Source organism: Camelus dromedarius, chromosome 21, assembly GCF_036321535.1.
Source record: "Camelus dromedarius isolate mCamDro1 chromosome 21, mCamDro1.pat, whole genome shotgun sequence".
Lineage (NCBI taxonomy): Eukaryota > Metazoa > Chordata > Mammalia > Artiodactyla > Camelidae > Camelus > Camelus dromedarius.
In genome coordinates, this window is record NC_087456.1 from 33,754,633 (window position 1) to 33,767,391 (window position 12,759).

The window sequence follows — 12,759 nt, forward strand, 5'->3', positions numbered from 1 at the left end:
AAAAAAAATTCTTCCGGCACCTCCATTGGGTTTTCCGCCTTCCTTTTCTTCTCTCTTCCTCTCGTTCCTACCTACTTTGTCCCCTATGCTCACTTCCTCGTCTCTTTCTCCTCCCTCTCTGTCCCTTCCTTCCTTCCTCCACTTTTCCTGCCACCTTGCTATTCAGAAGCTCTTAGACTAATAACTGACCCACAGTTTATTTATGGCTATCTTTTCCAATGAGATCACCTTCCTGTTTACCTTGGTTTTGGAATATTAAAGTGACAAATGAATTGTGCTGTTTCAAAACACGATTTGTCTAAACAACTAGTTTTGGCAAAAAAACAAAAACAAAAAACCACCAAGAATTTTCATCATCAGAAATAATTTTATTATTTTAAAGCAATTCAATGTAACTGGTAGCAAAATGGTACATGGACAATGAACAGAACCAAATCCCATGGGGTTACAAGGACTGTTAACTTCATATCTTAGTTCCATGTGCAAGTATATTAAAAAGGCAACGGTTTGTTAAAAGGCTTTTATAAGTACATTTTTATTCTTTAAATAACAGAAAAACTAATAAACTATAATTATTCCAGCAAGCTGATATGAATTGTGTCAAATCTTAAATTTGGGCTAATGTTCATAATCAAAAATAATTATTGTAAAATTTATGAAACAACATTTCTAGTTTTATAGGAAATGGAGTCACGTCCTAGCTTAAAATCCTAGTCTTGACAACTGGCATATTGCAAAAATTCTCAACTTGAGATCCCATGGGAAATGGAAGAGTCATAAAATCTTACATATTTCTAAACAGAACTGTAATGGAGTAAAGAAACAAGAACTCAAGGAAACATCATACTTGCATATCGATGTGCAAATATAAAACAAGTTCATTAGATTTATTATTAGTCTCCATTACTTATGTTAATTTAATTCTGCCTTTAGTTTTAATAATTTAAATGTGAATATGCATTTGTCAAATATGATTCACCTGTGTTTATAACAGACACACATACAGATGCGTACAATCTTTGCCTTAAGGTATGCTTCCAATTTTAAGTAACTTGTAAATTCTACTTCCATATCTGGTTAAAGAAAATTAAACACAGGCTCTCTCTGTTTTAGGGGAAATTCTTGATGTTCTTGCTATTATTCTAAATGAGAGTAATGTAAAATGTTAAAGAAAAACAACAACAAATGGGCATTTTGGATTCTCAAAGCCCAATTATGTAACGGCTATAATGTATAATTCCACGTTTTACGTTTATATTTTTATTTCCGTGGAGTTCCTTGGAATATTAGGCTTTATTTCTTTTTAAAAATCTTTCTATTTTTCCTCTCAATTTATCTGCTTCTTTGTGAAAAGAAAGGATAAAATGTCTCTTTCTAGTCCTATCATCTTCTATTGAGTTAAAATTCAACGGAGAATTCAGAAATAAAAAAATACAAAATTAGAAGAAAATATCTTTTTAAATTTCTCGAAGTCTCTTTCATGGGAATAAGAACACATTCCAACAGTCTGGCAAACCATGCTCTGTGCTTTTCAGTCTGTTTCTGAAGGGGAATAAAGGAATACAGGTTAAAAGCACTGGTGTCACCAAGGGTCAGCCTTTCTTTATTGATAACTGTCAGATTCTGGATGATTTCCATTAAATTTAAATGGCAAAACTACCAATTTTTGTTTTATGCGTTTTTTTCACAATGTTAGACTATTTCCTATAGACACTTTTCCAAAATTAGATCAAATGGCATAATATACCATTTTTGGTGTGTGATAATTTCAATTCTAAAGACATAAAGGAGTTCTTTTAATGTTCTGGAATTTCTTTATATTCTATAAAAAGTATAATTTTATTTCTCTTAATTTTAAAGTATCTTTCTGATGAAATATACTATACAGATATATAAAAATGGTAAAGCTCAGGAGTCTAATGAAAATCATTACTGAATATTTCAGTCAGTGTTTCAATTCTTGGATTAAATTTAAGTCTACAAATGAGTATTTCCTCTGTATGAGGTATTCTTTTAGGCGAACAACAAATATTTGTTTTAGTACACTTTTCTTGGCTTACAGTGTGTGTCAAACATAATGTGAGGGAAAAGTTCATGTATTTGATATTTCTGTTTGTTTTGGTTTCCTCAGACTAATGAAACATGCTATGAACATCTCAAATTCTAAAATGAAGATGATACATGAAAAGGCAACAAAAAAAGGTTAGAATGACTTAAAGATTTATACTCTAAAGCAAACTATGATTCTCACACAAAAGTCAGCCACACAAGTTTGTTAATCTTCATGTAGAGAGGGCTAGACATTTATGATGAGCTCACTTTTATAAAACAGCAAGTTTAAAGAATATACTATGACACACTTTATTTTAAGAGAAGCAACAATCTTCTGTGTCCATTGTGATGCACCAAATATAGTTGGATTTCTAGTTTACTTTCATAAAACCTTAATACTTAAAAAAAAAACTGGCTTCATACAGTTTGTATTACTGTCAAACGAGTATCAAGTTTAAATTTTTGTGTTTTAATTTAGGTTTTCAAAATCACTCCAGTGATGCCTTTCAAATACTAAGAGGAAGGGTACCAATAAGCAGTACTTTAAATTTCAAAATAACGTATGCTTCCAGGAGAATAGAATTCTTTTTTTTTTACATAGGAGAGAATTGGATATATTCCAATCTAGTTTATTTCATGCCAGCAACACCTTTGTTTTTCTAAGATTTAGAGTTGTTTCAAGCAAGATTTTCATAGAAAAAAAAGTCTCTTATTTCCTTCTTATCAAAGCTGAGTTTCCTCCCGGGAGTCCTGGCCGGGGGCCTTGCACATGCTATTTCTTCGACTGGGCTCACTGTTTGGTAGGTAGGCCAGCGGATCGGGTCGGATTATGTACCTAATCAAAGAAAACAAAGCAAACAGCTGTAATAGTTTGTAAAGGCAGAACTAATGCACACTGACACTCTCGATCATCACTTCAAGCTTATTTGTTCAGGGTTTCCAGTTATCCAAGCTGGTCTCTGTATGTGATGTTGGCAGGAGGACCCCCTGTTGACTTGGTCAGTCACGTTTTGCAAGGCTTGTATTATTTTTACACCTGAGAAGACTGTGATGCTGAATGCAGATGATGAAGAATCATTGTTTTCCAGTTATAATTTATTTCACTACCTTCATCTTATCAAAATTTATGTTTTATTTTAGTATTTCATTGATTTATTATTCTTTTTTAAAACATGTATTTATTTAATTGAAGTATAGTCAGTTTAAAGTGTTGTGTTAGCTTCTGGTGGACAGGATCGTGATTCGATAACACATATATATTTTTCTTTTCATGTTTTTTCACTATAAGCTATGATTCATTATTCTTACTTTGGCTATTTTTCTACCAAGGAGACCAAAATTCCTAGCCATGATTCTTCTATTACTTAACCACTCTTAATTTTATTTTTATCATTCATAAATAAATTTGACTTAATAATACCTGTAGTCTTTTTAATTTAAATATGCTATGATTGTATAAAATTAATGATTTAATACATGCTATGGAGAACATTATGCATTGATAATATTTTAGTTGTTGAGAAGTGTATTCATCTAAAATGCAGGTATTGCTACAGTAAGCAGTTAGACAAAAGAATAAAACATAATTCTTAATTCATTCTGCTAGTAAACAGGAAAATGTTCATCTGCCAAACTTGCATATTTCAGTGATGTTAGAATCTGTTGTAAAAGAGATGTTTTCCTTCACACTGTCAAGCGGCATGCGCGTCCATTCCGTGAGCACCTCCAGACCGCTGCACTAGGACCTCGGAACACAAAAAGCCACGAACTCTGACCCTTGCAGAAGGCGGGCAGAGGGTAACCGGTGAAGCAGATGTAAAGGTGAAACAGAAATCCCAGACATCACAGAAAGACAAAAAGAGCAGCAGGGAATGAAAAGCCGTTTACTGAGGCGCGTGGGTTGAGTGTCTGTAGGCTTAAGTGGAGAGGAGCAGAGAGAAAACGCGGCAGAGAAGAGGGCTATTCCTGACACGTTTAGGAACTGACTTTGCCTTTGGAGGGCTGGCTAAACCAGGAAGCAGGCAAACTCGGGAGCAAGAGCAGAAAGCAGCGAATGAAGGACCTTAAGGTTCAGGACAAGCAGTTTCCACGTCTGTTCCGAGGGCAGTGGGGAGCCCCTGAGGGTTGGGAAGGGTGAGGAGGAAAGTAAATACACGTACTGCAGCATTCTAGGAAGGTCTCATCCGGGTGCAAAAACAATTAGCATCTCATAGTTTTATAACAATTTCAGGAGTTACAAAAACATGAACCGAGAAACTAATTTAAAAGTGGGAACACTGATGAAGATTTGTACTTCTCTTAAAAACCCAGAGGGAAAATATTCATAAAATATGTCCCTCAATGAAGATGAGAAGAGTTTAAAGCACTACTGTCTATTTTCTTCAATCAAATGAAAGTCCAGATCAGCATCCTTGGATCTGTTAACTGGATTTTGTTATCCACGTACCTGCTTTGTAATTACTTTGAATATCAACAGCATTGCACACCATTGAAGAAAACGCAGAGTGCACATTAAGCTTTTTAACGCCATATCATCTAGTGATGTATTGTTCTTTGAATTAAAACAATGTTGCCTCTTCATTTAAAATGAACTTTTGAAAATGATTTTTTAGACAAACATAAATGGGATGAGTATAATCCATTATCCCCTAAATTCATTGAGGTAGCTGCAAAAGCTCCTTTCCCTATTATAATAACCTTTAAATCTATGAGTCTAATGAAATAAATTTCTTAGATGTATTTTTGCGCAACTTGTCATGGTAGGCATTTTTTCATGTTATTTATCCTTGCTTCAGTTAACACTAAAATTTAATTATCTCAATGCCACAAATACAGATCATTGTTTAAAGAAATGATTTTTATAGCAGTCAAGTTAATGTCTTAGCTTAAAACTAATAAAAAGTAGTAGTATATTAAAGGCAGAAAATGTCATGTTTATTTTACGTGTATATATATTGTAACATACATATTTTATTTTTAAGCGTAAAAGTTTGGGGAACTATTTTGAAGTATAAACATTTATTTGATGGAAGTACATGTTATAAACTCAAAAGTTGAACAGTCTCTTCCCATTCCATCAAAAATAATCACGGGAGACAATTATATTAGGCTTAAGAAACTTGTAATTTTTTATGAAATATGAATAAGGTAAGCATAACTTTTAAAAAATCCTAGATAGTTAACACAATTATAATTAATTTGGAAAAAAAAGGCACATGGAGATTGGAATTACAAGGGCAGACAGGAGAATTAATAAAAATTGCCTGATTTTATGGGTTAAAGGAAGAAACATTATAGATATGGACACAAGAAAAAGAAAGAAGTTTTTGTTGTATTGTAGCCATATTCCAAGTGAAGTCTCTGGGATAGGGAGGGGAAAGCCAGGGGCATCACAAATCAGATATTTCCACCTAACTTAAAGCGCTCCACAAATTCAGCATCACCACCTCATATGATTTTTGGCAGCTGCCTTAAGAACACCAGCAGCTGAAATTTCCATTCATCTGATTCTCCAAATTCTCCTGTATTTTAACCAGCACCGTCAGAGCCTTATAAAAATCCCCTCACACTGATTTTGGGTCAAAACCACTCTTGCTGACGTACTTTCTCAGAAGTTTCTGAAGCGCCTCCATCTTCTGGACCTAAACCTGAGGACTCCTCGACAGTCCGTTACTCATGCTTCTACTTCTTCTTCTTTATGTATCTCTTCTTTCGAAAAATCATTCTCTTTTTAGCTTTATTCATTTAGAAGATGAAAAATAAACCGCTTCTCTACTGAACTGGCTTCTTTTCAAAGCTCCCTTACTGTATCTCTCCATGCTTTCTAGACACGTCCACGTAGCACATGGAACAGGGTGTCTAAACTCCAGCCATCGTTTCTCTTTTCTCCCCACCCAACGGCCCCTCTTTCCTGTTTGGAAAAGTGCCTCCCTGTTCTGACTTCTTTCAGTGAACCAGTAATTTTTTTTTCAATCACATAGATTTGAAATCTTAAAGCCATGTTAGACTCCTTCTTTTCCAGTTCCCAGACCAAGACACAAGACTCGCTCTTGGCCTCCATACATTTATTTACATAGGAATCTGCCTTTACAGTCCTAACCCAGATGCGATGACAGATGCTTTTCTCCCTCACACCTGCACAACAGCTTTTCAGTGGATTTCCCTATTTTCACGTCTTCCTCAACCCCAGTCCTTCCTGCCAATCAAGTCTATTGTTCTTTTAAAAACTGTACCCTTTCAACCCCAGCCAAATCGCCCACAAAACAGGCAACACATACACGGAGGCTTCCAATTCATGGCCTGTGACTAGCGTTAGTTCTAAGCCATTTGCTTGGACCCCTTCCATGCTCTGCATCACAGCATGTCCTCTCTTCCCAGTCACTGACCTCATTACTCATTTTCCCGGTCGTAGACAAAGTCAGGTTTAGTACGTTTCCAATATTACGTCTTACTAATTAACAACAGAAATGCTAATAATGCAAAGCTTTTACTCTGGACAAACTGGGCCATGTACTGTTGCCAGCTGACCCACGTTACGCAGTCCCCACGTTGTGCACTTTCTCAAGCCACCTCCCTGTTCGGGAAGGCCCTCTCCTCTTGACCTGCACAAATCCTGTTTACCTTGAGAGTCTAGTTCAAGTCTTCCACCCTCTGCAATCACTGGAGCTCAAAGTATTGTCTTCCTTCCTGAATTTGGAAAAGTGCTGTCTCACTTAATTGATGTGTAAGTCACGTGGCAAAGTCATATTATATATTGTCATTAGCACTGTCTGCTTTCATTGTAGTTTGGTTAATTAGAATGTAAGCATTTTGAAATCAGGGAAGATGTCTTATTCGTCTCTATAGATCACAACTTGTAAGGCAACACTGGTACAACTGAACATGCATAATATATAGTTTTTGGAGAATCAAATGACTACCATCGATCTTTTCCTAATACAGGTTTTGGCCAATTTTGCTTTGGGTTTTAGAAACTCTAAGGTATTCAGAACCAGCTGGTGTGGGCTATTTTGGGTTTTCCTTTGAGCTGTTCTCTTCATATTCCACATATTTTCTATTATTTGTCCAAATGTACATGTGGTCACAGGATACAAAATTCATGCTGCCTTTTCCTTCTTTTATAGCTCTACAATCCTACGATGCCTTTATATGCACAGCAATCCATAAAATGAATTTGTTTCTTGAACACAAAAATTCAACTTCAAATTTCGAAGCATTTATAATGCAAGAAAAATAAGGAGTTATTATGGTAGAAATAAAAGTATAAAAAGAAATACATTAATGGTTTACTAAAAACACATGCCTTATGGGAGACAGGAGATCAACTTACACAACATCGTTCAGCTCCAGTCTGGTGTCTGGAGATGGGTTAATCAGGATGTAGGAGAGGGTACTTTGATGATCATTCATTTCATCTAGAAGATAAATCAATGCCAAGTCTGTTAACGCTACTCACAGAAAATTACAGGAATTACTGTATAGCATCGGAACTTCAAATCAGATAGCCATCAACGAGAAACTGCTATAGTCTTGCCCCCAGCATGATTGTGTACATAACTTTGACTCTTTTCAAATCACTGCCACTGGAAGTACCTGAGAGGTACTCATTTTTTGTTCCAATAGATGTTAAAAGTAAAGTATCTAATTCTGTTCAGAACAACCACAGTTAGAATCTACCCTGGAAACTATTACACAGAAAAAGTAGTTCTATTAAAGAAATAGCTGGACAAGACGTTTGCTTGATTTATTATGCCTTAATAATTTTTTTTAATTGTGGTTTTAGATGGCAATCCTAGATAGAAACATTCATATGGGAAATTCTGTGAAAACGACGTGTTTAATGATGAGTTTAAAAAATACTGTAGAAATGCATCTAAAAAGCATGAAAGTTCTAGATACGTCTGACTTCACTGCGTGACGTATCTAAGACATCCTCATGTTCTTGCAGGATGCGAAGAATCCTGTGGGACAGAACTTCATTGTAAGTTTCAAGAGAACTACATTACAGAATCATTTGTTTTTTCTCTAAAACAATACATATTTGAAATATAAAAAGCTATGCCCTTTTAATTTTGTCAATTAATTCTGAAGATATCATCTGGCATCAAGTTTGGAGAGCCAACTTGGCATTATGTAGGACACTGAAAAGGAAAAGAAAACAGCTTTGGGACTGAGATTTTCTTAGCTGCCAAGACTAGGAGAGGGTGTAAATACAAAGTCACATGGACACACACTTCAATAAATACTGATCTTCCCAAGGGTCAACTTTTCAGGCTGGGAGGGCACTACTTCAAATCCTGCTCTAGGATTTGGTCCACGCATTGCAAATGCAGTAACTGCCTAGATAACTGAGAACTTCACAGCAGTAGGTAGAACTACTGTATTTGTTCAAGTAGTCTGTTTTATTTATCATTCAGGAGATTTTCATTTTCCCATGGACTCCGGGAATTGGAGGAAACATTTTGCTGATGTGCTCAGTTCAATGACCCCATGTGGTTGATGTGGAGACACGGGTAAGACCACAATCAGAGCTCACTCCTCTTGGTTTCTTTCCTCACCCACCCCTCACCCTTCTCCTCAGGGTTAGGTTAAATGAAGTTAAAACAAGTCGCTGGGTTCAAAGCCATTCTCTTCCTCTTTGACGTCTGCCTTGCGGTAGAGGTCGCGTTAGTCTGCTCTCAGCCACGCTGCGTGGTCGGGAAGCCCCACAGTTCACTCTCACAGTCACTCTGCGACCTCACACTTTAAGCATGAGGAAGTGAGCTTTAAAGCGCACTGTAGTCACATATCAAAACCCCATGCAACAATCTAGTTTTGTCAGCCCCGAAGTCCGATATATTTTTCTCTACCTGTCAGTCCTTATGCATTTTAAGTGACTTCTGAATTCTAGAGAGGAAAGTGTGGTAGGTTTTCTGGATCTCTGAGACCCTATCGTAATCATCACCGTTGGTGGTGGCAAAGACACAAATGAATTAAATAAGGCTCTTTACCGAAAATATAGTAACATATTTAGCAAATAAAACAAATTTGCTTTGGAAATTTTGGCTCACAAACCAGAATCAAGATTCCATCTCCTACCCAGCAAAGATATCTACTAAGGAAATCCATTGTGAGGAGATTCAGTGGGTTCCTGATCAGTAATCTCTGACCTTGGCAAAAAAAAAAAAAAAGCACTATATCATTTAAATTCTTTTATTGAAATTATTTTGTCATTGACATAATTATCTTAATAAAACTATCCTCCTTGTGAAACACTGAAATAAGTGTAATAGAATATTGAAAACTTTAAAGGATATTTGAGAGTCGAATTTAACAACTGCTGGTAGTATTTACCAAGAAACTTATTTTGCTGTATTAATGAGCACATGCAATTATTCAATCAAAATCTTCATATAGCAAATATTTTGCTTAGGGCGTTTCATGTAAATAGATCATAATAGAAAGGAAATAAATATATACTCCTATGTCCTTACAAAATAATTGATCAAGTCCCATTCCACACACTTGAGTTTCTTTATTTATTTAGTTTTTTTTTTGGTTTGTTTTGGTTATTAAAATTTCCCTGTCAGAGTATTTTAAAAGCAGAGAATAAAATTTGATAAAAAGTAAATTTAAACCTTCCATGTATTCGTGTAGGGTTCATTAAATAATACTTCCAAACACACATATCCTTTTGTGTGATGTGTTACCAGAGAAGCATTTCAAATAATACAAAAGTATCAGCGAGAAGCTCCATGAAGGATGTGAGCCCTGAAAACAGAGTGCTGGCACTGAAATTCCAGCTTTCCCAATCATGCTGACGCCTTACGCACATTCATTTCTTAATCTCTCTGTGTTCAGCTTCCTCATCTGTAATACGGAGGTTGCCATAGTTCTGCCTCATAAGTTATTGTTAGAATTAAATTATAAATGAATAAGTAAAATTTAACATGAATAAATTCATATAAATATACAGTTCTTGGAATCGATTCTGATTTAGAACACCATGTACATACACAATTCCCTGTTACTATGACAGCGGCAAATCAATCTATAACCTGTAAATGACAATTTTACCTGTGTGGTGATGTGAAGGTGCTGGTATGCTAAGGTAGGGGGAGAAGCATGTCTAGACAAAGAGAACAGCAAACAGTAAAGGCTGAATGGTTGAGTCTAAGTTGCAGAACGCAGGCCCCTGAGGATGGACTAAAGTGAACAAGGAGGAGTCAGTGGGGGACAGTGTTGGAAGGGTGACGAGGTCCAGTTCCCAGAGGGCTTTATGGACCTTGATCAGAAGTTTAAATGTTATTCCAAAGGCAAAGGGAAACCACTGAAAGGCTGTAAGGGTGGGCGATTTGGAGGCACGGTCTGATTTCATACTGAATCCAACCCTTTGGTGCACTATGGGAAATGAACTCTGGGGGCTCGATTTTGCTCTCAGGAGTAGTAGGTGAAGCGCACAGTAGCCCAGGGGACAGATGATGCTGGCTCGGGAGCAACGGAAATGGAGGAAATTTGGAAGGAGGGAGGGAAATACAGATGAAGAGCTTGAGAGTGAGAGAGCAAGAGGGAAAGGGAGGGCAGAGCAGGAGCAGCACGAAGGAGGCAGGAAGGGAGGGAAGCAGAGACACATCCTTTCAAACCGGGAGACGTCACAGTGCATCTCAATGCTGATGCAAAAGGCAAATAAAAAGGAAGACATTGGTGCCGTGCTAGACTGAGGGCGTATCTTTCTTCAGTCTCTATAAGAAATAACAGGGAAAATACTCCCCCTTGCACAGAGCTTCTCTCTCCAGCATGGTCCAACCCACATGCGCGGTAATAACACAACCCCTCAAATTCGGGGAAAAGAACTGGTCATCATTTCCTCAAGTATTCATTGTCTTCTCTCTGTCTAGCGCTGCAATTCCATGGCTACTCGATATTGCTCCACAAGTAACTAGCATTGTTTTTTTTGAGGGTTTTATTTTTTCCCCTTCTATTCTGTATTTTGGCTAGTCGACTGCTATGTCTTTATGTTCACTGATGTTTCCTTCTGCAGTGGCTATTCTGATGTAAAGTTCATCCAGGGTCCATTTTATTCTGAATACCGCATTACAAATTCTCACCTCTAGGAGGTCAGCAGGTTTCTTTCGTATCTTCAGTGTCTCTTTGTCATTCTCCTGTTTTCCCCTACCATCTTGCACATCTAGACTATCCTGTAGTAACTACCTTAATATTCGTGTTTTCTGGATCTGTTTCTGTTGTTTGATTTTTTTTTCTCCTGGAACAGGTCCTATTGTATTATTTGGGCCCCCCTATATGACTTCCAGCCTGTAAAAAGCCTAACTCATCTGTTTCCCTTCCCTCAGGTAACAAAGTTACATGCTTATTTTTCTCCAGCTCTGCACACTGTTGATTTACATTTTTTCTAGTTATTTAAAATGAGAGCATAAACAGGTTGTCATAACTGGAAGTTTCTTCTTACTATTTTAATGTATTTAGAAAGCTCATTCTTTGCTCTCACTGACTACACTCAACCCATAATAAAATGCTGAAAGTAAAAAGTTCACTCAACCAATTAACTTTTTTTCTCAATGACAAAAATATTTTACTTTATTCAAATTGGCCACATCTTTCTTATATACATGCCAAAACACAATATTCGAATTTCCAGTTGTAAAGATAAAATATATTTATATTTACGTGCAATTAAGTTAACTATGGTATTAAATTATGTAAAAATATTGTATCATTGAAAAATTAATGGGAAGGATATGATATAACTCCATGAAATAAAACTTTATAGTTTCACTTTAGGGTGATGTGGAAAATTCATCGCACACATATTTTCATGAATCATAAATCATTATCAGCTCAGCAATTATCTCCTTTGAAAGCTTCATTACTTTATCTAATAAGAAAACCATTGAGTTTGTTTTTCCCTATTAACATTCTAGATACAGAATGAAATTAACATAAAAGAAACCCATGGATGTATCCCTCTGTTTTTGCCTGGAGAATGGGTCAGCTCTGCAAATGCAGAGTAACATAAAACTATCCATTTTTCGGAAATCTATCATGGCAGTATATTGATTGTACATATCAATATGAGTGTACTCATTTATATTGGGAAATGGTAAGTAACGTACTTCAAAAAATGATAAAAATTCAGGGCTAATTTCTTTTGAAATAATAAATTGTTACTGAGGTCACTGCAGTGACCTCAGACACTTACATTGTTCTGCCTAAGGACTAAACGTTGTAAGACACGCTGCAAGGCATATTTAGCTTTGGTGCCTTTTCCCTCTTTGGTAATTTGTTTTAGGATAAATTAGTAAGTAATCTTCTCCTAGAGAAAGGTACCTGACTCACTGACTAGGATTTGGGGAAATTTTTTTTAAACAACTTATATGAAAATGATCAATGACTTGTAAAACAGCCTGGGAACAGAAGCGGATGTCACTACTCTCATCACTGTTGCCATCACCACAACTGTCACGGGTCTGGGGGGGGGGGAGTAACAGTCCTTTCTTCTTAATTTTGCTTGTTTCTTTCCCCTAAGAAAGAGAATGACCTAGAATTAAGTCACCATATTAGCTATAAAAACTGTTCTTGGTTAATCTGTCCATTATTTCAGGCACATTATAAATTACTTTACAAAGAAACAGAGGCTTTCTGATGGATGTAATAAAGGCAGAGTCTAACTGGATCTGTCACTTAAAAGGATTTCTTTTCCTCCCCTTGGCG

The 12,759-nt window shown here is 36.3% G+C and overlaps 1 protein-coding gene across 1 annotated transcript in view; it reads right to left on the reverse strand.

Moving 5' to 3' along the window:
• Nucleotides 1–1,901: 1,901 nt before the first annotated feature.
• Nucleotides 1,902–12,759, reverse strand: part of KCNT2 (potassium sodium-activated channel subfamily T member 2) — a 172,798-nt gene continuing 161,940 nt past the window's right edge. Inside the window, exons 20-21 of the mRNA XM_031438358.2 lie at nt 7,382–7,466; nt 1,902–2,887 (exon numbers count right to left, since the gene is read on the reverse strand). Coding sequence (XP_031294218.1) covers nt 2,776–2,887; nt 7,382–7,466 — 197 coding nt within the window. The 3' untranslated portion in view covers nt 1,902–2,775. The remainder of the gene's footprint in view (nt 2,888–7,381; nt 7,467–12,759) is intronic.